At 37.2% G+C, this 27,568-nt stretch overlaps 1 protein-coding gene and 1 long non-coding RNA gene across 6 annotated transcripts; one reads left to right on the top strand and one right to left on the bottom strand.

Moving 5' to 3' along the window:
* Nucleotides 1-168: 168 nt before the first annotated feature.
* On the bottom strand, nt 169-4,416 carry LOC139126550 (uncharacterized). The gene is made up of 3 exons (XR_011550634.1): nt 3,215-4,416; nt 1,977-2,037; nt 169-1,046 (listed from the first exon to the last, which is right to left on the bottom strand). It is a non-coding gene; the product is annotated as an uncharacterized lncRNA (long non-coding RNA).
* Nucleotides 4,417-17,566: 13,150 nt separating this feature from the next.
* LOC139126492 (uncharacterized) lies at nt 17,567-23,851 on the top strand. Of its 5 annotated transcripts, none has more exons than XR_011550596.1 (3): nt 17,567-19,441; nt 21,316-21,426; nt 22,158-23,818. XR_011550596.1 is itself a non-coding variant. In XM_070692550.1 (3 exons), exons 1-3 carry the CDS (start codon nt 19,399-19,401, stop codon nt 22,446-22,448), a joined length of 405 nt encoding a protein of 134 aa, XP_070548651.1. In that variant the 5' UTR covers nt 17,567-19,398; the 3' UTR covers nt 22,449-23,818. The 5 variants fall into 5 exon arrangements, 1 of the variants encoding a protein (XP_070548651.1); XM_070692550.1 differs by lacking the exon at nt 21,316-21,426 and adding an exon at nt 21,593-21,663; XR_011550594.1 differs by lacking the exon at nt 21,316-21,426 and having other exon boundaries at nt 22,158-23,851.
* Nucleotides 23,852-27,568: the final 3,717 nt, after the last annotated feature.

Below are 27,568 nucleotides of genomic sequence, written 5' to 3'. Positions count from 1 at the left end.
ATATATATAGGTTCTGTAGGTTTTTATAAATCAACCTATTGAACATATAGTACTAAATGTATAGGATTCTATAAATGTCCTATATCATAGAACTTACACAATAAAATAAATGCAGATCCAAATTGAAAAAGACACATGCACTCAGCGCAAATGTTTGAAATTGTTCTTTTTATTGAAAACATTGTCGTATTTACATCCAAGGATGTAAGATTTGACCAGAAATTTGGAAAATTCCCCAAAAATTACAAATCTGAAAATTTCAATACATTTTTTATGTGGGAAACTTGCTACATTGCTGGGAACATTCTTCGACAAAACTTTAGAAACATACCTTCACAAATTAAATATCATACATCTTACAACAATTTGAATACATCTTCATAACTACCTCAAACACCTTGAGTTAATACTGTAAAATCAAAAACTTCACACAGAAAATTCATGAAGAATCACTTTTGAGATATCTCAAGTAAAACAGATTACAACTCAATCAAATGATACCACTGGAATACAATATTTGAAATCATATTGTTGAATTGTCTCTACACTTCAATTCAAAAACGTAATGCAGGCAGGCACAAAATGCACAGTGATTATCGGTAAAGGGTATTACAAGAGACCTAACAGCTGATATAGCTCCACTACATTTTGTAGAGAATAACTATTTGTGATACCGGTATGTGTTGATAAAGGTGGAAATAAATTGCCCCACATATTACGAATATGAAATATGATTTGAACAAATTTAAATCAGGTCCTCCCAAGTGAACTGCATATCAAATTCCAAAGCAATCAGACTCTTGGTTTCAGAGGAGAATATTAAGGCAAATGTTGATCTACAACGGATAGAGGGTCACGGACGAGGACAATGAAAATCAGCCTATTTGATAAGCTGTGCGTCCCTGGCAGTGAAGCTAAAAAGTTCATCAAATACTAATTTTCAGGTTGTACCTTGACCAACCTTTTACTTTCGGTATTCAACATTTGGATGATAGCAGCTTTGATTTGTTTGGTGTCACTGCATCTAGTTTCATCTTTGATGAAATCTGCAAGGAGATTAAAATGAAAATGTATTTAGAGCATTACAAGAGTCATCGACAAGCAGTGTGCTAATCTTTCTGGCACTGATATACTCATTTAGTTAGTGAGCGAGAGAACAAATTGAAACATAGAGCCAATGTCCCTGAAGCTACTATAGACATGAATGGTATAGAGGACATAAGTAGCATAATACCAGATATAGTGAGTATAGTGCGGAAGTCCGTAATGTGTATTCTTATGACAGAAGCATTGTTTTAGCTTGGCTCATACTTATAGCTCTCCTATATACAGTTTATTTTTATGTGCCCTGGTATGACCATGACCCTGCAGGGAGCTGTCCCTTACGAAACCTGCAGATCTGCAAAGAGCTGATGAATAGCTGAGGCAGATCTGCACAAACAGACTCACTGCAGCTTTCTGGACAGAGCTGCACTAAGCTGATTTTGTGAATATATAATTAGTTATTGCAGCTCTGAGACAGACCACTTGCAGACACCCACAGCTCTGGGACAAACCTCTTGCAGACAACCCACAGCTCTGGGACAAACCTCTTGCAGACATCTTGCAGCTCTGAGACAGACCTCTCACAGACAACCTGCAGCTTTGGGGAAGGGGGTAGACATCAAAGGTCAAGGAAGCTAACAGGCCGAGCTCATGACAATGAGGTCACAAGTAGTTAGCTAGATGGGATTAAACATGGCTCTACGGCAAATCAGTGTACACCCACTGCAGCCAACAACAATTGTTGTGGCTTTTTGTGGTGGCATATGTATAATGCCCTACAAAGAGGCTCCAAAAATGGTGCATGGGAAAATGCCATTTTATTGGGCCATTTTCTTTACTGATAAAGCAGATGCAATGGATTTCATATTTGTACTTTTAAGATTCAGCATACAAAAAATAATCCAGTGCATTCAGCCTTTGATAAAATGTACCTTAACTTTTTTATCCAGTGATTTGATCAAAGTCCATATTCTCTTTGGTACAGTTGGACCTCTACAGAGGAGAAAGAAGCAATACAAGTGTGGTAAAATCAGCAGACAACACCTTCATACACAAATAAAACAAGTTGAGAGCTATATAAATTTTAAACAAAGTTTGTATTAATAAAATAACATATATTTTTAAAAAAAGTGTTTACATAAAATGTATCTTTCTGAGATAACTGAGCCGAGTTGACTTATGAAAAATATTGCATCATAACTATAAATCTCACAAAGGTGAGAACTGAATTTCTATGCCTTTCACTAAATGAATCCTATCATGTATGAAAATCACTGAAAAGTAGAAAAAACAGTATAAATTTCATCTATAGAAAATTAGCATATTTTCAGCAACAAGCTACAACGGGATTAAACACATTTGAACATAAACTATATTTAATATCAAAACATCAAAACATGTTTCCCTAAAGGACAATAAAGTCTACTGCAATAGTTCTGAGCAAAAATCTAAAGTTTAGTTAATAATTATCAGTATACTTAATCATCGTCTCTGAATTAAAATTTCTATTGAAAAATTACATGAGGTGCTATACTGCAGGAAAATTTTTGACAAAAATTATTATAGTGAAGTAAGGAAGCATCTATCTCAATATTCATGCAGATGTACATGCAAAAAGATTTCTTTTTTTTTGAATTGCTGAATGATATGAAATTGGCCATAGCAATTATTGTTCTGAAGCTTTGTTTTTGAATGACTTGGTTTCTGAACAATCTGATAATGGAATACAAAAAAAAATTGTAAAATCTGTCCTTTGAAAGACCCACGGTAAGATCAACAGATCACAATATTTAAAATGTGTATCAAATAGAAACTGATCAGTTAAAAAATATTATGTTAAATTCACATATATATAAAGAAATTTAACCATGTAAAACTTATTCAAAAACTTTGAAATTTTTGTTACATGTACCTTGTTGACAAATAAAATTCACTTCATATATTTCAAAATGCCTTTCCTTAAAGTGAAGTTTACATGGAAAACATGAGAACTTTGATTTATGTTTTATCATTAGATGTTGAGTTTCAGCCAAAATAAACATCATGGTAAACAATGTTCAATTGCTACATGTAAAAATCAGGATTAAGGCTGAGTCTGTGGTATGTGTCCTTCATGATAAGAGCGATAATGAACAATAAAACTTGCAAAAGAAGTGAATCACAGTACAACCAAGCCACCACCGGCACTACTTGGAGAGAGTAGTTGTATCAAGTCCGAAAACATTTCTTCCATCATTAAGACATCGAATGGTCGGCAACTGAGACGAGAATAAAACTGTATCATGTCCGATTTATACTATGTTATTCCTATGCACTGCATACAGTAGAGTTGCTATCATAAGTACTAATCCATAACGATCGAAATGAACATAGATCACTTCTTGTCGCCATATGTTCTCAACTTCTCAAAGAACAGTGGTTGGTTTGAAATAGTCCCCTACGATGTGGAAAGTGTCGAAGTAGCAAACTCTCAGTTGTAAAAAAGGCTGGAAAATTCAAATGTCCACGGCCAATTACACTGTAAATAACGGACATCCACTGATCGAAGTTTAACTTACATAAACTCTAAGTGTCTAACGCAGGCAACGCCCTTCAAACATTACAGTTGTTCTCCTAAACCTCTTCTGTGTTCCCTTCATCGTCCACTGAGAGAAGTAATCGACGATTTCTCCAAAAAACCGTGGCTTAATGGAGTGAATGATACCTGCAGACTCACACATTCAACTGTTCAACACTGGAGTTCAAAATGGCAGCCTTGACAAAATTGGCCAATCAAAAGTCTTGTTTTACAACATGTGATGTTGTAAGGTCAAAGTTCGAATACATGATGATCTGTTTGACCTGTGACCTCCTGGCTGCTGCCATAGCCTTTCAAACATTAGTTTTGCGAGAATGGGAAGTATATTACTTTTACGCCAACTTTTATACACTATAAATCAGTCAGTGTACCTCTATGGCCTTCCGACATGTATGATTATGCAAGTAACGATCGTGAGTAGTCAGATTTTAAGCCAATTACCCTTCTAAATGTGTTTGCATGTAGATTCAACGTAGGACTCACTTTCTGATCGCCACATGACTGAGGGCAATGGCCTTAGTTAGTGCACAGTGCTACACGGCAACACAGAAAAACCTTGAACAGGGCCCATGGGCTACATTGCAGCTATTCGGTGGTATGACTTGTAAACCAAACAAAAAAAATTGTAGTTTCTTTTCCAGAAATTCGTCATGGCTTTTTTGAAACTTATCATTTCAAAACAATGTCCAGAGAAATAACCTTCATGCATTGATGTTTTTCAGTACATTTATTTCATATTCCAAGGTAATGTTGCATTGTTTGATAAATTTGCGCATTCCACACACCATTCGACCTATCTAATTTTTTGTTTTCAAAAAAATAGTATTTCTCAAATCATTAATCCTTTGACTTTTCTTTTTCTGAAGGATTATGTGGTATTTACAGTACATACATACCACATATAACTTACCATGTAGATTTTTGTTTATGTATTGAGTGATTATGATATTTGGTATCCTGTTGTTTTCATCATTGGACGACTGTGTTAAATTCTGCCTGAAAATATTCTTTATGACTTGTTGAAGAGAATTTTACAATATTACAATTTAACCAAAATAAAAATTTTAAACTCAAAAAATCATGTATCATTTTATACGAACATACTGGGATTTCTAAGCTTTCTTTCATTGTAATATACTGTACATTATACACTTAGGACAGTAAAAAATCTTGTTAGTACCAAACAAGATATATATTTCACATATATCTACATGTTCAGGGTGCAAATTTCACCATTATCATTGCGATAATCCCATTAGTGTTTACCAAACTAGAACAAACTTGGTGCAGATTAAAATGATCAAGTAGAGTGTTTATCAAATTCGTCACAAAGATAATGCTTATATTGTAAGTTTTGATTTAACTGTGGTCATCAACAATGTTTGTTGGCCAACAGTGATATACATTACAATTTGACATGGCATCCTTCTTTGAGCTGCAAGCAGTCTTCAGAATGATCCATTTATACAAATGTAAACGAAGTACATTAGGGAGAGCTGAATTTGGTCTGCACAGAGCTGACAGTTGTCTGCATTGACTTAGTAGACAGCTCAAATTATCAGTTTTGTCTGCTGCCAACAAACTACAGCTCAAGACAACCAAAACAGATCTGCAGTTGAGCTGCACAGAGCTGTGGCAGACTGAAATCAGAGCTGGGGCAGCTGAATACAGATCTGAAGGTTTGGTAAGGGAGCTGTGTTACAGTCACGGTAATGAGGAATGACTCATATGGACAGTCATAAACCTGACAGAAGAGTATGAATTTAAAGAAGTGTTGTGTATAAATCAACTAGAGCTGTCGGCAAGCAAGCAGACAGAACGTAAAATGCGTAGGAGAACATGAAAAACAAGGTTGTGATCATACCTGGTCGTGATCCCATTTTGAATGTTTACTGGTGGGCATGCACACATATTCTTTGAATGCCTTCCTCGTTAATAATTTGATGCTTTACATCCTGACAGAAACAAAATTATGCAAATTTATGCTAATATTACTGAGGACACTCAGAGATCACACAGTGGCCCATTTTAAGTACCCCCAAACTTTATCAAAAAGAACTAACAAAGACCACTATATTTTCTGTATAAATTGGTTACTCACTAATGACAAATTTAAGGTCAACCTCCAGGAGCTGTGGCTTTGCAGTCATCCCCCATGAAAGTGTTGCTCTTCCTGTTAGAGGGAACTACCAGCTAACACTTCTTGGGGGTGAAGCATTCGCAGTAGACTATATGTGTATTCAGAAACATGTCCTTTTCTGGAATCCAGCAACTTCTTTTTGGCCAAGGAATTGCTTGTTTGAGGCCACAAGGTAACCTGAAATTGAAAAGGTTTCAGTATAAAGACATCCAAATCAAATTAGTATAACCTGTTATTAAGTGTTTCTTATGCATATTTTTGTTGACATCACAGTCCTCATTCATTATTTGCAGCTAAATCCATGTTCAAAAGGCACTGACAATTCTGGTATGATTGCTGCAATACAGCAACAACATTGGTAAATGACCACGATATAATTAATTATTTGTTTATGAATTTCTATGAATTTCTAATGACTTTAATTGCTCTGGGAAGAACACTGCATTTATGGGCTCAGCCAAGAGCAAAATGAACACAAACTTTTACAGAATAATCATGAAAGAAGTTGAAAACATTTTACACATGTATTCATGAGTTCTTAGTGCCAGAGATTTTTTACTGCATTGTGAAATTACAAACCTTAATTCATACTTACTACTTCCATTCTCTATTTTTAAATGGAGTCTAGAGTTTTTTGCTTCTAAGTTGCTTATTTTCTGTTTCTAACGATTGAATCTTGTCATGAAGCTACAAGGAATGTTCGAAAAAAGTTTAATATATCCGTTTTTAGGGTCTATGATATATCATATGAATCGAGCCTCAAATCCTACATTTTCCTTGAAGGATGCAAATTTCTGAATTTTCCTGTATTTCATGGGAGAATGTAAAGTCTGATATAGCTTACTGATTCATGTACCTGTTTAACATTGTCTTCCGTTTCACCGACATCTTCATCAGGCTGTAAGAGAAAGCAAATTTAGGATTAAGGGTAACTTACTCTGGTTAATGTGGCAGAGTAAATAGTAAGGCTGATTCTGTGTCCTATGATTAGTCAAACTTACTGGTAGGTAAGGGGTGATTTAGCCACAGTCACAGTTTCTAACAAATAAATCTCTACTCTGCTGGGCATAATTTCAGAGTGTTGGTGGCATAATTTGGCTTTTGTCCATGATGTACTTCAATGACTCACATCTTAACGTAATCTGTTGCTGAAACTGGAACATTAACATCAGATGCCTTTTGTAACAGTAGTGAACGCTGTATAATGAATATTCACTGAAAGTCACTGGTACCCGGGCACTGGTATCAGACTGCCTACAAGAAACTCTGGGGTGGTATTTGGCAGTATTTCAAATTATCTTCCCCAGCCTTAACTGCAATCTTCATCTCTTTCTGGGTGACCTTTACCTTCAAAGTCAATATTTTCCATACAAAATACCTGGAGGGTCAATTTGTCCTGAATGCAGATTTCTACTTGCATACTAAAATTACTTGGTGTGTCATGCAGCTCGGAGGACGATTAATGTGTACAATACATAAACAGTAACATATATGTTCACATGATTACCTGAATTGCACTGACTCCACCTAAGCCAGATTGAATTTGGAAGGCTAGGTGTTCTTCATCTTGGTGTTTGATTTTTCTTCTTCTTTGCAACATAGAGAAAAACAGTGTCAACGACATTGAAACATTACTGACATGAGGGGTTAGTGTGTATAGTTTGCTGTTTGTAAAGCTTGCATGTGGTTGTGAAGGATCTGACAGATTGTGCAAAAAAAGCAATTGTTGATATATGCAAGGACACTATATTTATCCTGCGAGGTAGAATGTGCCATTTTTATCCCTTGCCTTTCTTGTCCATGTGCATGTGCAAACAATCCAACTTAGTTTCTATTATTAATAATAGAACTGACCAGATACAACTACTGATACCTGAAGCCACATTTTGGTAAATAAACAGTCAAACTGTTAATATATGCCCTGCACTAGTACGTCCTATGACTGAGAATGTATAGCCATTAAGAATCAATAGTCAAGTCATGGCTTGAAGCATGCGCAGATTTTCATCTGTTTTAAAAAGTTTATCAATACTTAAAAATATAACATATTTCAATACAATGAAGAAATTCACCATTAAATATAACTGCACATTATATGGTAACAATAGCTTTGATTTTGTGACGAGGGTTGAATCTGAAACAAAGCATGTGTAGGGACTAGATAGGCAGGGGCTAAAAACGGCACTGCACTGGCTCTTGGAAGTTATTGACAATGTCAATCTATTTTCTTCACAAATATGAGAGTACAAATTTTGAAGACTGCTTGTGGCAAACAGCAAATAAACATTCTTGAAGCACTTGATTATGAGTTATCGCCTTTGATAATGAAAAACTGGTACTTGAGTCATCTTCTGAAGAAGAATAAAAAAACTTCTCATTTCTCTTTCTCTCTCTCTTTTTCTATTTGGTGACAAATAGAAAAATAGCGTCAATGACACTGTAGCTCCCATCCTGGACTATTTAGTGTTTGTTCTCTGGTCAGATATTTGATCATGTGTGAAAGGGATAAAGTGCATGAAGTGAAAATACTTAAATGAAATGTACTGGAGACAGTGAAATATGTTTAATGTAATTATTCAGAATATAAAATGGAAAAAATACAGAATTAGATATATCGAATACTGTGATACAACCATTAACTCAACAAGTCATTTACAATGACATAGTCCCCACTTGTAATAGGAGTATTAGTCTTGATGGGGCAGGAAAATGTGGTCATTAAGAAGTATCACCGGAGTGTATATGTTGAGATCTATGGGCACATAGGTCTATGTCGTTGTTCCCAATTTGAAACACATGAGGCATGTCTAAGTTATGGTTCTAAATCGGGAAAAAAGATCAGACCTCTAGCAGTATTGGCCAGCCAAGAAATACATATGCGCATTATAAATGAGGTACAAGATGTGACATCTTAAGGTCTAATATCCTATCAAAATTGGAGGGTATAGAACTTGTGGTTACTGAAATATGCATATATATGTATAATCAAGGTCAAAGGTCATCGAGGTCACGTGACATTTTGAAAAAAAAAAAAAATTGCTACTTAATCCCTATATGCCAAAAAATCAGATCTCTAGCTCTATTCGCTTGCCCAGAATTAGATGTGTACATAATTAATGAGGTAAAGCGTGTGTTGTCATAAGGTCTCCCATCCTACTAAATACAAAGGACATAGCACTTGTGGTTACTTATTTATTGACATAAACATATATTTTACGTAAAAGGTCATCGAGGTCACATGGCATTTTATCAAAAAATTTCTCTCCTATAGTTATCCCTATATACCAAAAATCAGACATCCAGCTCTATTGGCTCGCTCAGAATGAGATATGCGCATAATTATTGAGGTACAGTATGTGGCATCATAAGGTGTCCAATCATACCAAACATGAAGGGTGTAGCACTTGTGGTTACCGAATTATGGAAAAATATGTATATTTGAGGTCAAAGGTCACCGAGGTCACGTGACATTTTGTAAAAAAAATTGTTTTGCTAAGTTATGCCTATATACCAAAAATCAGACCTCTAGCTCTATTGGCTCGCTCAAAATTAGATATGCACATAATTAATGAGGTACAATATGTGGCGTCATAAGGTGTCCCATCATACTTTACATGAAGGCTGTAGCACTTGTGGTTACTGAGTTATGGACAAATATGTATATTTGAGGTCAAAGGTCACCGAGGTCACGTGACATTTTGTCAAAAAAATTGTTTTGCTAAGTTATCCCTGTATACCAAAAATCAGACCTCTAGCTCTATTGGCTCGCTCAAAATTAGATATGCGCATAATTAATTAGGTACAATATGTGGCGTCATAAGGTGTCCCATCATACCATATATGAAGGGTGGTAGCACTTGTGGTTACTGAGTTATGGACAAATATGTATATTTGAGATCAAAGGTCATCAAGGTCACATGACATTTTGTCAAAATATCCGAGATATATGCGTGAACGGATGGACTCACGGATGGAGGAACAGACGGACATGACCCAATCTATAAGCTCACTGGACTTCATCCGTGGGGACTAAAAATTGTGTCACTGCATCCTTTTTGCAATATGAATACGATGAGAAACTAAATTTTATTTTTCGTGGCCTTATACATGGGAGTCTATGGAGATCTGCCTTATACATGGGAGTCTATGGACGTGTAAACTAAAAATATGCAAATTTCACCACGATTTGCCCAAATTTGGGAAAGGTCACTCCTATGCACTTCCATACAAAGTTTCAAATCAATCGGACTTGTGGTTTCAGAGCAGGAGATTTTTTTGACCAAAAATGGGAGAAAATTAAAAAAAAATTCATGAAAAATAGCAAGTCCAAGATACTGACCCGAGATGTGCACAATCATTTCATGTCAGCCCAAAGTACTTACATGCTAATTTTTCATGTAATCTGCTCAGTGGTTATTGAGTTTTTTCAATTTTGACTGTTTTTACATTTTTTCACTTAATTTGCATATTTTTGGCAATGACAACTTCATTTGAACAAAATCTCATCTACAGCCCATCATCCATGTAAACACCAAATATCAAGATGAAATGTACAGCGGTTTTGGAGTTTTTGATGTTGACGGACAGACATACAGACATACAAACATACAGACATTTCCCTAGCCTATAAGAATAGCTTCCATTGCCATATATACATATGGCTATGGGAGCTAAAAAGAGTATTACGTTTGTATTATTTGCATATTTGTTTGCTGCCTATCTGAGGGCAGTTGCAGGTTATCTGAGGAAGGAAAACAGCATATGAAGATATATACATCTACAGAGCAGTGCACTGTGGATAAGGAAAAAAATAAACTACACCGCAAACTAGACCGGTTCACAGTGCAATAAATTACCCACAATTCTGTTCGATTTGTACCAACGATGTTAGTTTTCCTGTAACTTTAGTTCTGCATAAATGTAATATTGTGGAGTCTCAAGATAACTGATTATTCAAAGTACGTTGAGATATTTTAGTATAAATTTCACAGAAACCATCAAATTACCATAAACGTTACAATCTGCACGTATTCCAAATGATACTTTTGGGAAGCAACTTATGAAAAACTGAAGGGGCCATTCTCTAAGAAAAGTCAGCATGTGAATTTATTCTTTGTTTTCTCTTTGGTAAAAATTTATATCCCTTTGTTTCATAAAACAGGTGCAAATAGTCTCCCTACTTTCCATCATATATTCTGTATGGCTGAGGACACAATTGGACGGTGTATTGTTGAAAATAGAGTAATTAGTTTAGTGACTTACCACTTGTTTTTATCACATATGCAGCATGAGTAATGGACTCTGATGCATTTACACTGATTTTTTTCTTCTCAAGATTTCCATCTTTTGGCCATCCTACAATTACCTTGAAATGAATAAACACAAAGGTATTAGCTATATTTTAGACACTTTATTTAGTGAAGAATTCGATTGTAACTTGCTGTTACCATGGACAGGTATCGACCCAGGTTATCTATCCCTCCTTCAACTTGCCCCCTGCTGTATTACTTTGTACCAACTAGTTACTTCTCTGTCACACAGATCGCCAACGAAGATAAAATGAATATTTATTTATGCGTTAAGGGTCATCTACAGAAAAATCACAACTGCTTGCAAACGCAATAAACGGTCATCGACAAGACATGGTCGCGTCTGCAGTGTTTTGATGTGAATCTGAATCACTGCACTGTCTGCAGCACACTGCCCACAATGTCTACGCTCAATTTCCATGACATGCACGAAAAAGAGAAATGAATTGGCAATCCAACAGACCTACTCACTCTCATTGCCCCTCCTGATGGTTTCAGACTTCTCCTCATAAGAAGTGACTGATCCAAGTCACTCTATATGAACTTATAATGGTTATGACAATAGTGGGTTAAGTAGACTACTGTACAAGGCAAGGGCAACAACGCATTCTCAATCGGAACTCCGTATGTACAAATCGTATTGCATTATGGGTACTTTCTTGCACTGTCCACTTATAATACTCATTACTTTGTCAGGTAATTAACACCCCAACACCCCCCCCCCCCCCAATCATCTAAGAATGATTCAGCCATAGTAAGTACAAACCCACTGATGAAATGGTTAGCCAAATAGCATTGTAAAACCCAACATCTAAGACAGGTTTAGCCCCACCTGTACACACCTGTTGACAAGAGTGGTTTGGCCAAATAGGCCTAATGTTGTACACCCAAACACCTTTGCAACCCCATCGTTAGACCCGACCTTGCACCCGAAACGTCTGTGGGTTGCAAGTGTTTTATTTCCCGCTAGGCGGCCAATATTTTACTGTATTCATTTGCACTTCCTGCAATTTTATCCCTCTTTTGAGGTCATTTGTAATCACAGTCACTTGTGATCTATTCAGCTCTGGGACTATGTGCCCCATAGACGTATACGTATGTACATATGCCTGAGAAATAGACACACGTCTATGGGGCGCAATCCCAGAGCTGAATAGATCACAAGTGACTGTGTTTGTAATATAAGACGGTAAAAACTTTGCCATCATCGAGTTATAAAATGAGCCCCACAAGTGGTAGGTCAGAAGAGAATTGATAAAATTTAAAATTAAAGCCCGAATTTCTGTCCCCTCGGCGCGTTCTACCTTAGGGGAGGGGGTTAAGATGATTGGGAGTTCAACCTCTTCGCTAGCGTTTTTTCTCATGCGTTTGCTTATTTTTTTATCTTGGCGAGCGTTTAGTTCTCATATGTACAGCACTACTGCCTTCACATTCTCGGCTTTGCTCTCTGCGGAAGCCCTAAAGCTACACGAAGTCGAATCCGGGGGTGGGGGGAGGGGTGTTAATTCTGGGAGAATGTGTGTGCTGTTCTGGCTTTCATTTTACATAATTATAGTGTTTTATTTAGTTTTTATACTATTAAAGTACACATTAAATTAAATTATTGAATTATTTTACTACACGTGCACGTTAACGTTAACGTGTATCTACACACGTCTATGGGCCGCGTATAGGTGCAAAGCGGACTTGCAGCCAACAAGTAGTAGGCCTAGGCCTAACTAGGCCTAATGTGCGTCAGAATCGCGTTAGAGGGAAAAATAAAACAGGGATCAAATGTCAACATTTGATCAGCATTTCTTCGGTCAAAAGTTAGGCGAATGGTGTCAAACCTGGGTAGCGATGTTTACACTTACTCTTTTTATACTCAGGTGACACCATATGTGCGATTGATAAACGCGTATTAGAATAACCACAGTAGGCTATCAAGAAAGAGCAGAGAAAGCGGTGTAGAAATATGGTGGATATGCGGAAAACGTCACACAAAAGTAACCCGATCGTCTCTACCGCAAAGTACCTTGATGACGTTTAGTTTATGCCATGAAAAAGGAAGCAGACGATCAGGCAATTGCGAAGAAATCGTACGGTTTGTAAAATGGAATCCGCAGAAGCCCGAGTCAACCATTGCGCATATTCATAGTTTGAAAATGTCAGCGGAAACCACATTAGATTGCACTTGTACACAAAATTTGAGACTGATATCACTTGTACTTCACCGTGTACAGTTCAACGTGGATGAGTAAATGTATTTGAACACAGAGAAAGGCAAATTTGTCTGTTCTAGCTATGAACTGTGATAAGAATCCCTTTCGTGTTGCGTTACGTTGACATTGTAATGGTCATTGTGTAGGCGCGATAGAAGCTATAGCTTCAGTATTATTTATGTTTTTTACGGACAAATAAAATACATACAGGTGCCAGAATCTAGGGATTGCAGGTTCAGAACCACGGAATACCTTGATCGTATGTTGGCCAGAGTTCTCCCCGCTAATTCCATCGCTCCGATGTAGGACCAAGGAAGACTAAGAATGTACGCATTTGCAATAGCGCTGTTCACGGTTACAGGTGTGTTACTAAATATAGCTGTACATCGGACACGCAACTTGAAATGCGGACAAATTTTATCAATGTTGCATACATGGCTGTTTTGGCAGCTTGTACTCTGAGTTGTGAATATGTTTTTTAGTATTCACTGTTACACTAGCAGTCGCCCACTGAGATGTATTTTCATCGTTCTTGCATGCGTAATTTTCAAAAGCGTAATCTAAAAATGCGGACAAATATTTATTTTTGCATATTAATGAGAGAACAGTGACGTAAACTGTGAACAGCCCTATTACAGTTTAGGGATTCAGTTCCATAAGCTATATCTTTTGGCTATTTTTTCAGAATTTTTGTTTTGTGGTTTCCCTACACTTTCTGCATTGAATCCCTAAACTAATTTTAATGCCAAGTATTTAGCGTATCAACACAACCTATATGAGTATAACCTACATTGTTATTGTTGAAAATTGTATTAAAGTCCGGATATATAATTCATTTGTAAACAATAAACAATGATCACTACACACATACAAGCTTTGTTGACAAAAAGAATAAAGGCTTACTCAAAATTTCAGCATGACAATGTTGATAGTAGTTGATATACAGAAGCAGAATACTGATAAACTTGCCACAACTTACAGCTTATGTCCCTTTACTCCGGACAGCAAGCTAGATTTACCTCGATACTCAGTAAGATGACAGAAAACTGAATATGTTTACGGATGTTCTGTGTTGAAAGATAAAGTTTTACACGTAAACATTTCGTTCTCTACGAGCCTAGACAACATAAAACGTTAATTTCGGGAGTAACTGGTGCGAAAAGTGAAAAATAAATGTAGGGCTGAGGTTAACTAGTGAAGGTCTGGTTTGTCGGAGACACCTAGATCACATTCATATTAGACATCGTCACTCTCTATATATGTATCGGATTTGGGCCCGCCTCGGTGTATGCCGTAGAACATTCAATTTCACATTTTTTTTTCATAATTTTACTACTCTTCGGCTCAAACAAAAACCGTGCAGATATTTTCCTCGGCTCCTGATTGCCGATATGTTGAATTTGATCACGGTGTACTGAAACATGTTAATGTTATTGGAACGTCAAAAGAGATTAATGTATATAGGGGACTTCCCATGGAAATCGCATTATCATCCAGTTCCATTGGTTTGCATGTAGAAATGCAAGAAAGCATCCTTGTTTCTTGAAACTTTCACAAAAGACTTGGAATGTAGGAGGCCTTTTGAAAATCATATTCAAAAGTAATGTCATCCTCCTAGATTTCGAGATAAAATTTCAAGAATATTCCTTTCTGTACAAAAGACCCTGCAAAAAATGCTGACTCAGCAGTTTCTCTTTCTGTTTTGATAAGCAAAGCATAGTATAACTTCTAGACTATCGACAGTCCCTTGTGCCTTTCTCTGTCTAATACTGTTGTAGTCATACAGAACAGGTCTGAGGGACTATCGACAGTCTATGTAACTTCCTCAACTTGGACAGCCACACTAATTTTCTACGTACAATCTAACAGTCTTCTGTAAGCTTAAAGGATGTTTTTGGAACTCTACTCTGCAGGAAATAACAATACTTTATTCTTAATCAGCTCCGTATATGTTTAGGCCTAATGGTGATCGAGCCACTAAATTTTTTACCAACAATTTTCTTTTTTTTCTCTTACAGTAAGACTAATATGTGAAGATAATATTACAACAAAAAAGTCAATATGTCACCAGATTAATTTGGCAGCTAGAAGGATTTGAAATACACCCACTTTATCCTATTCGAATGAAGAAATTATGAATCTCCGGTATAAAGCGTTGCCCAACCCGATATATTTACTTTCAGTTCCTTTCTTGAAATGCTGCACATGTTTTATTTACATGTGATCCACATTGAATAATAAATGAAAGTTTTAGCTATTTTCCCGCTGAAAATGTGCATAAGAATTTAAATTATCTCTTCTCAGGCCTTTCAAAACAAAAGTTAAAGCTGTTACAAACTTAAAAGTAATGACCACGCCTTATCCATACTTTGTAGAATGATTTAGATCTCCAATCCAACATTTTGTTTATTTTTACATAAATTATTGTTAAGATATTGCACATTATATGCATAAAATAAAAATATTGGGCAACCAGCCTATTTACAACGCTACATCGCTTAACATCACCCCTTCCTTCAGATTTTATTTTTTTTTATTCTTCAACCAACAAGAACGCGCAAAAAACATGAACACATCTTAGAAATGCGCTCAGAGATAAATGCATAGCAGTGTTGTTTTAGTATTTTTGTATAGCAACAGTTCTGTGGTTTGACTTTCAGTGCAGAAATGCAGTTTTGTCATGTGTACAGTTCTGAATGAAATGTAAGTGTCAGTTATTTTGTTACAACACTGTGTTTTGCACTATCGTCGCGTATTTTTGCGGATTTTTTTCATTTGAGTCCCCATGAGCTGAAAAAAAGATTTATGCGTCGGGTGTGAATTGATGAGAAACAGACTTTTTATTTTTCTTGCGGGTAGTTGGTAAAGTGTAGTTTAGGCCTATAATGTGAGTTGATGCTTCGTTCCGACGTTCTGAAATGTAGCCTTACCATCTACATATCAGAACGTCGGAACGTAGCATAAACTCACAAACTACACTTTACTAACTTCCCGGTCCACATAAGGGACCGTCTCAGATTGTCGCAGAAGTTCAAGAAACGAAATTTCTTCGTTTAGATCAAAACCCCCTCCCCCTCCCCCTAAACGAAACTTCAAAAGTGCGAAATGTTCATGTCTACCTGAGAGTACAATGTTGGATTTTGCTATAGCTACTAAAGACGTACTCCCCTTGCCACATTACAATTAAAGTAATCGATCAGATTTGACTACTAACAGGGCATTTTACCGCATAAAAGTTTCATTTTATTTTACTTTCCCTTTTTGCATCTCTTGTGCTGTTCTCTTTGTGAACACGCAATTTGTACTTGGTAGGGGCGGTAAATAAGCGAGAAACTTTGACAAGGGGGCCCAGGCATGTTCAATCATATTGAAACGACTATGACCAGGTGCATAATAAGTGAGAATAAAGACATCTAGTGGTTAGAGCAGACGCTTATAAATAGCACATTTTTAAAAAGATTATACTTTTTGTCTATGTACATAATTTGATGAATGAAATGTTTAGAATACAATGTTCCTATCAGTAAATTGTGTTTGGGGCACAAACGAGATGGAAACAGTTACAAATTTGTTGGCACGAGTGTGCAGTTTTTCTTTAATTTAAAATAAACACACGAAAACTTGTGATCACAAAATAAAAGTGCGAAAGTGAAGTTCACTAATTGAATGGAGGTCAAACTCCCTCCCCCCCCTAAACGAATAAATTTCGCTTTTTGAACTTCTGCGACAATCTGAGACGGTCCCTAACGCCGCGCCTGTGGTGTACCGAGACACAGGCGCTCCTTAGTTGGGTAGTCTGCTAAGTGGATCGATTTTCGGATCGATCTATTGATCCCGTAGTCGATATGCCCGCCACTGCAGCCTAGGCTGCAGTGGCGGGCATATCGACTACGGGATCAATAGATCGATCCGAAAATCGATCCACTTAGCAGACTACTCAACTAAGGAGCGCCTGTGTACCGAGACTAACTGGCCTTGGCAGAGCGACCCCAATTGCATTATGGGTACCAAATACTGGTACATACAACACGCATTGCCATGTCATGTGACTGCTCACCCTCGTGGGAAGTGCCGAAGTGCCTTCAATATCATTCCGCGTCAATAAATAATCTGATCTGTCTTGGTGGAATCTAGGGCAAGCTAGAGTATATAAGATCTTCTAATTAATGAAATATGACTATTACATTGATAAATATGATTATAACCCCATCTGTCATGGTAATGTCCAATTATATCCCGAACAACTTGGTTTTGCGGAATGATACATGTGCTATGGTGTTGTGCTAAATAGCGTACCCAAGCGTACCCTAACCGCCGTGCTAGATCTAGGACGAAAAAGTTACATATCTGCCAACATATGCAGAGGCAGACGTCGGGAAAAGATGTTTGGCCTCTCGGAGGTCATTTACATGTACTGGTCAAGCAAGGTACAACACATCTTGGTGCTTGCGGCGTAGCTTTGACCACGGTCCGTGATTTGACAGTCGATCGAAGTTCGCGGATCGTAGAGTGAGGAGGCAGGCCCAACCTCTGTAGTACGAAAACCTGGACAAGAAGCTTGTGGCGAACTTTTAAGTTTTTTTAACGTCTGACTCGAGTGTTGTTCTAATAATCTGTTTCCGAGTGTTGGCCCCACCTTGAGACGTGTGGCATTCGCTTTCGATGTTTCCTTCAGTCTTTCCTCGTCAAGTTTTTGAATCTTTATTGGTTCCTTATACGATTATTGGGCAGTTAGTGTTGCATGGTATAAATGCGAAGAGGTCTGTTACTCTGGGCACCGTACTCCTTACGGGATCTGACTTCACTGTTGGATCAGTACATGACTCCTTTGGCAGTGCTATCTATTGTGTCTTGGACAGTTTGCTCCAAATACCTGAACTGCCCATTAAATTGCCATTTGTACTTTACATACAGTCCACCCGTCTTTGAGTAATAAGGTGTAAGGCTTATGTCACAACGATGTCTGTCTGTCCATCTTGTTGGCCCGATATCTCTAAAAGGGCTTATCAGATCAGAATCAAATTTGGTACACAGATTCAGTTTACAAATGGCAAGAACTGATCAGTTGTTGGTGGATGTGACTTGCATACTTTTTGCTCATTTACATAATTAATTATTTCAGACAAAAACGGGTATACATTGTGAACTATTGCACACAATTTTGCTACAAATGTTGATCACACCAGGATAAATTAGTCATAAAAGGTACAAAGGAGTGACATGAAAGACAGTTGCTGATTTGCATATTTAATGAACTTTCCTATATATCTGAATTGACTCAATCAAAATTAATGACACTTGGTATGTATATCTGTACAAATACAATACTGGAGTGCATGCATGGTGTGAAAATAAAATTTGCTGGTGTAAGAAGAATAGATGTTATCTTGTAATTTTTCCACCTTTATAGCTTATCCAGTTTGTGTAGAGATAGTTGTAATAAATTCAGTTGAATATTTGTTTTTATATTTTTGTCAGAGCTCTAAATATTTGATATGTCCACCAAAAATAGAGGTTGAAAACGTAACATGAAAATTACCAGTGAAACATGCACTGCTCCTGGATATACATGAACGGGTATTTGATTTAATAATTTGAGTTAGATTGCATGAATATACCTAGATTAGAGTATCATCTTCGTAGATTTCAGCATAACTTGCCAAAGGCGATTTTTTTACGCATGAAAATCATGTTATGCGTGTCACTCATGGTGTCCTTTTTGTTACGAACATAACAACAGCATTTTATTACAACTACTAGAAATAAATTTTCAAATCAGGATTCAAAAATCTGATGATATGCACTTAGGATATTTACATCAGTTTATAGTATTTTACCACTTGCCGAAATGAATGAGTTTGAATGGCTTGAATTTCAATGAAAGCCATGGTGTCCGTTTTGTGACGAACGTAACTCTTGACGTCCAACCCTATTCAGCAAGTACGCTTCCGCAAGCTTGATCTAATTTTAGAAACACCAACCCAAGACGCAACATTCTGACGTCACGGTTTTACTACACTGTACTTGATTGGCGGGAAATATTCGCACTATCTGTGGTGTCCTCAAGTTCATTCGCGTGTAGCGTACGTTACACTGAAATTTGCTGCCCATTCGAGTGGAGGAAAAATGCGTTTGTTGGATGTTTTCCAACATCGTACCACACTAAAAGGTAAGATGAAATGTTCAAGTACAGTAAGTGAAATTATTTCTTTCATGTTTTTGAGTCAGTGGACCGCATTTTTTGAATGTTTTACAGGGTGGTATGGACGGGCAGTAAATCATAGGTTCACAGACATGTAGTCTCCGTGACGAACGATGCGAATTTCTAGGAAACAGTCAGTGGTCCCGTAAGATTGATCAATAATGGGGAGGATTTTCTTGCTCGAATGTTTGCTCTTTCATCATATCTTATTTTCTTCTGCCTTCCCTTATTTTTTGAAAATTTCGGTATGTCAATACGCTCGTAATTTGGACTCCAGAATTTGTAAACAAAGGCGACCCGGCAGTAGTGTCTGTCATGACGAGCGTTGCGAATTTCTAGAAAATGATGCCACTTGCCAACCAAATTTACTCACTCTGCATTTTTTTCATGTTTGAATCGTAGGACTTTGATCAGACCCATCATTTGTTTTAGTTTGGTAATTGCTTCGAAAAATACAAATGTTTCATGTACGCTCGTAATTGGGACTCCAATATTCGTAAAAAAACTTTGCTTCCGTTGTGACGTACGTCGTGATTTTATACTAAAAAATGTCAGTAATACACGCATAAATTGATTTGTCGTGAAGTACTTTTTAAATTTTTATCTCGTCTTTGTCATAACTTATTTTGAGATGTGGGCTTCTATGCAGGTTCGAATTTCATGCAATTCCGTATGTTCGTAATTTGGACATCAACATTTGTCAAAAAAAAATAGCTTCAACCATGACGAACGTTTAGATTTCTTGAAAATGGCTCTCGTACCTACAAAACTAACTAATACAGGGGTATTTTTTTACTATTTTTGATGTGTACTCTGTCAGAAAACTGGGCATTTTGTATTTTGTAGGAGTTCGTTTTGGTAATATCGGCAGCTGTGCACGCTCGTAGTGTGGACTCCAAACTTTGTAAACAAACGTGACCTCGATCTAGTCTGTCATGACGAACGTTGCGAATTTCTTGAAAACGACCTATAGATTTTATTGAATTTGATTACGTTGCAGTATTTTAAAGCTCGAGTCTTGCCCTTTCATTCGACTGACTGTTTATTATTTTTGTGTTCGTTTTAGAAAAAAATACATAGTTACGTACCCGTTCGTAATTTGGACACATGCAAGTGTAAAACAAAATGGCGTCCACTATGACGTACGTGGCGTTAAAGTTTATCGGAAACTCGGCGATAAGGAGACCTATTTTGGTGATTGATACTGGAGCTTTTGTTCTGAAATAATTGTTTAGTCGAAAGTACTAATCTGATTGAGATGGGGAGTTCGTCTTGTAAATATTAGTAGGTTCTGTAGAAGGTCGTGACTTTGAAGTTGCACTCTACAATTTGTAAACACGTGACCATGTCACCTTGACTTAGTGTAGTAGAAAATGACAAATTCACCAAATCATATTTACGTACACTGCTGGGTTTTCATGTTTTGAATATATCCTTTCATATCACTCATTTATTAATTGTTTTATTTTCATTTTGAAAAAAAATCCATAATAATGTACACTTGAAATTTGGACTTAAGCATTTGTAAAAAAATGGCTTCATCAAGATGATGATTTAGTACACAGCGTTGTACTCTGTAATAAGTCTTCGTGGTTATTGAAATAACAATCTTTCCTTATGCTGGTAATTTCAGAATAATTCAGAAATAATTGTTCAGGATTTAAATCATGTATGCACAGAGACAACACCAACCTGAAGGATAAAATAACATTGATAGATAGATTGACAGACATAGATTCACTCATTCACATACTCATAGGACAGTAGATTTTTTATGTAACTGCAGCGTCAGTTACATTTTTCTCACAATAATACTGAAATGGACTGATATTTGTTTTCAGAATGGAATTTTGGAACTTGCAGCGGCAACCCTGCTCAGCCCCAACACTTAAAATTAAACCAAAAAAAGTGGCAAAGACACCAGCTGAAAGGCAAAGAGAATACCGAGCAAGGTTGAAATCTAATCCTAAAAGTAGCACCTTTATTTTGTTTGTAACTGTGTAATTCAAACCATAAATGTACAGATTTGTGGGAAGGTTCATGACTTCCCAGGAGTTAAATGCTACAGTTGACTTCTCAATTTCTCAATTACCACATGCTTCCTAAACTCCCTTGTAGGCACCACTAACCAGAGTGAACATAATGTCAACAGTGGTGAACCCACTCTCCCTATGGAGAAACTGGAACAGGTTTGTGTCAAATGATGTTTTGCAAAGGTTGGCTGCCATGGCACCTGTTGTTTTGTGCTTGGAAGGCAGATCCTTCTACCAGTATTTGCTCCTACGTGTGCTTGGAAGGCAGATCCTCCTACCAGTATTTGCTCCTACGTTACATAAACCAACCAGGAGACCATAGAAGTAAATTTTTTTAAATCAAATCTGGTTAATATTTTGCAAAATGAGTTTGGAGTGTTACACAGACAGACCAAGTAAGATGCTTTCGGAAGAATCTTTGAAATGCTCAGATAATTACTTGGGATGCATGTGAGTTTGCTGAGGTTGAATATTGCGTACTGATAAAAATTGGCCGTGATGTATCGATCTAGTAACTATTTTTTGGTAAAGCTTGCAAGTAATATACTGTGCTTGAGAGACCTTTTGATGAGCAAAATTCATATACAAATGGCAAGATGATCACTCTTATTTTGGCAGTGTTAACATTTAATACTTCATTTCATTTTCAGGTCATACAGCTGTTCCAGTTTTATGCTGTATACTACAGCAAAACCTACATTATTGGAAAGCCGACAGCCATTCAAGATGGGTTCTTTGTATTCACATTTCTTCACAAGATGGGAGCAAGGGAGTTCGTTTGGCCAAATGGAGAGGACATTGATAATATCAGCAGGGACAGAATTTTTGGGGGACCAATCCCCCTCATTGGTCAGGGATTAAAATTTCAGATTCAAAGACAAACTTTGAATGAACTCCAATGTCAATATAAGAAACTAAAACAAACAACTGAAGTAGGGTAAATTGATGACATTTGATGATATTGATGGAACATTCATTTGACAATGATGTGATATGAAACTTCTTGCTGTGATTGTCTCCATATTTGAAGTATTTCATGAGAGTATTAACATGTTTGTTCCTGCCCTCCGCAGGGGGTTTTTGTTTAATTAATTTGTATATATTGGAAATTAATGTAAAGTTGTGTTTGTTTGATTCTGCTTGCAGGGGATGTTTTAATCCACTTCACAGCAAAATTGTTGTGCTTGTGTTTTGTATGGTAATTTGGTCTGTCCAGGGTACAGATGAACCCAATCTTGAGCTGAGAGCCACCAAACACACAAACAGGGCATGTAATCCTGTAATTTTGATGAATTTAATGTAGATAAAATATAATTTGAACATTTGTTTAAAAAGTATGTGTTTGACCCCAGTTGTAAACAAAATTACAAGTTTTCAAGGACTTTGGTGTCCTATGTGTGTACGTAACAAATGTCTAAAAGTTGTTATTTCTCAAATATCTCTAATTTTTGAACAGTGACTTAATGTTCCTCTTGAAACATTCCATAGCCATGCATTAGATGCAGCTTGTTGTAGAGTTCTTAGTTCTATGAAAATGCTTTGCTGACATTATGTTCCATGTCAGTGTTACGTACGTCATGGTGTCTTGTTATGTCACCGAATTTTTCTATTTGAAATTTTTCAAAAAAATATGACATTTTTGCAGTTGACTCTTAAATGTTCCAGTAAGTGTTCTGAGATCTGTTTTCTACAAAATGAGTACTATTATTGATGATCTGGACTGGGAATGGACACCATGTTACATACATAACGTTTTTTGTATATTGTGATTTATGCTAGACAACTCAGTTATGAACTGGACAGTTATCTCCCTTTCTTCAGTTTATTGTAGAAGGATATACAGAGGTCAAAATAAAGTGTTGTTCATTGAAATTACATATGTTTCATTTTACTGCTTCGTTGTTACACTTTTTGTTGCAGTATTCAGTGTTGTCCTTAGAAGCCGGGTGCCGGGTAAATAACCCGGCTGTTTTGCATTTTTTCCCGGCTACTTTTAACGTAATTAGATTCGGGATCGCACTGCCAGCTGTTAGACGGCACACGTACGATTAGCAGTTTCGCGACCCCTTTCCCCGCATGGAACTGCACAAACACAAAACAGTTTCTAAATCCCCAATTGTGGCTTTTTGAGCCCGATCTTTTATTCGTCAAATAATGTGATTGGCTGATGGACGCACCTGTGGTGTTGCCTTTGTTACGAGCAGTGTAATTGGTTTGACTAGTATGAAGGTCATCTTAGGTAATTTTTAACGATGGCGTCAAAAAGAAATGTGGCGTCGGCCACTGGCACCTTGCCGATGGAATATTTTTTTCCCGAAGAAAGCCTAACAATACATTTAGTTTATGTATGAAAAACTTCAATTTCGCTGAACTTGTGAGAGAAAGGCGCCGAAAAGATGTGATTTTTATCGACGGTTCGAAGTTCATGAGACCATGGATGTTAAAAATATTTTTTACATCCATGATGAGATTGGCAAGCTAGTTTTCCGCCGCCGCGATGGCTGCCAACGTCACTACGAGGATGATCTTCTCAACAAATCAAGTTATTCTCAGAGCAATACCGACGCATTTTCTAGATTAATTTTTAAAAAATGAGCTAGAACTAATTTTTTTAGAACCGACTGTTTATGTGAATGGGTATTTTATTTTCATTGATTATTTTTACATACTAGAAACCATGGTCACACTCACAGGCATGTGTGTTGCCGACCGTTGCCGACCGGCGAATCATCGTCACGGCTCACAGCTTCACCGTGGCGCTGATCCCCCGTTGTTTAAAGGGACATAAGCTGTAACGTGTGGCAAGTTTTCCATTATTCTGCTTCTGTATATCAACTACCGTGCCTGACCCTAATCCGTTTTTCATGCTGAAATTTTGAGTATTCTTTTTGTCAACACAGCTTGTATGTGTGTAGTGATCATTGTTTATTGTTTACAAATGAATTCTAGTCCCGACTTGAATACAATTTTCGACAATAACAATGTAGATTATACTCATATAGGTTGTGTTGATATGCTAAATACTTGGCATTAAATTGCAGTTTAGGGATTCAATGCAGAAAGTTGAGGTACACCACAAAACAAAGGTTATGAAAAAATAGCCAAAAGATACAGCTTATGGAGCTTTAAGACAACAGGACAACGTCGTGGATTCCGGCATGGGTTCAATTTCACTGCGCTCTTCCATGTTCTCCATGTTGGGTTGCCCGATAGTGTCGTTCGATGGAACCTCTGAATCATTTTTTGTCACTGACTCGTGGAGCAAATTTGAAAGAAAATAGAGTTGTTTCCTTCCGACACCATACTGCATATCTGCTTTGATCAAATTTGGGAACTGCGAGATCTTGCACGGTTGACATTTATTAGTAATTTGTTGCAACATTTCTGTCAATCACTCACTTTGTGTCATAAGTTTCAGAAAGTATGAGGTAATGAAGAATGGGAAATGAGCAATGAAATGAGCAGACTGCAGGTGATTTAAGATTAAATGTTAAATCTTCACTGCAAATAAAACCATAAGTGTGTCATAGATAAGCTTAATACAAACAAAACAAAATCATGTTTGTTTGTTTTATAGTATGTGAACCACGTCCAGCACGTCTAAGACACACAACAAAAGTACTGTTTCAGTCTCAACTAAATGTCACCTCAGATGCCACCAGAGAACACCATTTCCACTCCAAAATTTCATTTTTCGCCTTGCGAGAGGGGGCACCCCCCTCTCGCGCTCTCCCCCCTCGTTCGCTACGCTCACTCGCCACTCGGTCGCTTCGCTCCCTCGCAGTACACCCGTCTACTTTCTTAAATTACCCGGCTACTTTTAAATATAAGGACAACACTGAGTATTGTATTTGTACAGATATTGAAGATGCAATGATTTAACATTAATGAAAGTCATTAAGCATTTGTACTTCAGCCAACTCCTAATTTTCATATTTAGGCCTAATGAACTTTTTAAATTAGGGATATATATCTGGACTGGCTCAACCATAGTTGATGAAACTTACTATGTACATTAAAGATACTATGATATAACATTAAAAGTCATTCAGCATTTTTACCTCAGCCAATTCCTAACTTACATATTTAATGAACTTTCCTAATTAGGGATATCTGAATTCACTCGACCAAAGTTGACGAAACATGCTCTGTACATTGAAGATACTATGATACAACATAGAAAGTCATTAGCATTTTTACTTCAGCCAACTCCAAGGTTCATCTGGATGTCCTCAGGTTCGTTCAAATTGTGATGAAGATTGCAATTTTGTATATTTCGTTTCGATACTAGCTGATTGAGTTGGTTTCAAATGCACTATCAGTAATTCTGCTGGCAAAGCAAATAAATAGTTAGGATATATGCGGAATGCTTTCACAGTGTCCTTAACCGTCTGTCTGTTATTTACAGCACATACCATCACATCTCATTAATAGAACCGAAGAGAAACACCAAAAGTCATCCACGGTGTCTTAGCTGTGGGGATGGCACATCACAGAGGCAACCTTATGGTCGTTTGTGTATGTTATATGAGACTGGAGCTTGTTGAATGATATGTTTGCACTCCTTTCAGTTTAATGTTAGTTTTCCATTTATCTCTTTCTGACTCCTCTCTCTCACATGATGTTGCAAATAATGTTTCCCTTTTGGCAGTTCCATGACATATACTGGCTATCAGTTCACAGTGTCTTGTTTTGGGATTATTGTTAAAATTATGGATTCATTTGTCCAGTTAACTCCTAGAGATGTTAATTTGAGTACGGCCAGCCCGATACTTGACAGAGATATCTTTCTCATTTTTCCTCTGAAACTCGCCAAGTCATTGGAGTAGCCAGGACAACCACGCTCCAATGACTCAGGGTTAGCAAGGCCAATTACTGAGAAGACTGTCTTTCTTCAGGCTGATCAGGTCATCATGTCTACTGCCTTCTGTGAGCTACTTGCCTGAATCGGGCACTGGAGGAGCCCAGGTCTTGATGTTTTTATTGTACTCCTCCAGAATCACATCCAGACCTTGGTGAGCATTGGGCCTGCCTGATTGTGATATGGCCTCAAACTGCTCAAATTCCTGCAGTAGAGCTGCTGGATATCTGGCATGGTCTATTTCATTTTAAGTTTCCCCAGTTGATAAATTGGATGATTTTGACAATGCCACAAGGAGTAGATGTCATGCAGTTCACAGTGTGTCAGCATGGTTTTTCCGTGTACCCTGGTGAAAGAGCAATATATCCCTTGTACGTGTTGTAAAAGAATATTCATGTGAGGGTTGCTCGCTGTTGCTGCTCTTTACAAGCTAACAAAATAACTAGTACACACACCAGCAGTGGTGTTACAGAAAATTCATTTAGCATTTCACTCGCGAGCTAATCATAATCAGGTCACTCCACAGACAATCTCTAAAATTGCAGTGAAAGTTCAGAACACTTCACAAACTCCATAAATTTGCCTGAAGAGTAACCCTCTAAAGTAGCAAAGTCTTTATTAACAACATCCCACTACATTCTAACTAAAGATTTTAGTACCACACTAATTTCCTTGTGTGAAACCCCTGTCCTCAAAACAGCCCATGAAAATTTCCCCTTTAAATCTTTTGTTTTCCTGATAATAATGTAGGGTAACCTGTTGCATTTGATAAGCACCTATTCCCCTTATTTCCTTTCCCTGGCCAAATTTTCATAGGCCCTAATATTTTCTATCTTGGTGATATGATAGAGAATTTCTTTGGCTGATACTGTTGTTTGGATTGACAAATTTTGTATAAATTACAGAAATTTTAGCTTTGTCAGAGACCAAATCTGTTGATTTTACAACTTTCACCGATTGGCTCTGCTGTCAATGACGCTGAGCTTATTAGTCCCCACGGACACCGTCCGGGGGGACTTATAGGTTTGGTCGTGTCCGTGCGTGCGTGCGTCCGTCCGTGCGTCCGTCCGTCCGTTCACGCAGATATCTCAGAGATGCCCGAAGCGATTTCATTCAAACTTGGTACAAGGATTACTTCATATGTCATACAGATGCACTTCGATTTGTTTTGTGATACAATCCAATATGGCTGCCAGGCGG

This window comes from Ptychodera flava (assembly GCF_041260155.1).
Source record: "Ptychodera flava strain L36383 chromosome 3 unlocalized genomic scaffold, AS_Pfla_20210202 Scaffold_27__1_contigs__length_13241970_pilon, whole genome shotgun sequence".
Lineage (NCBI taxonomy): Eukaryota > Metazoa > Hemichordata > Enteropneusta > Ptychoderidae > Ptychodera > Ptychodera flava.
Note: the sequence above shows the minus strand (reverse complement) of the source record. Positions and strands in the feature narration are given on the sequence as shown.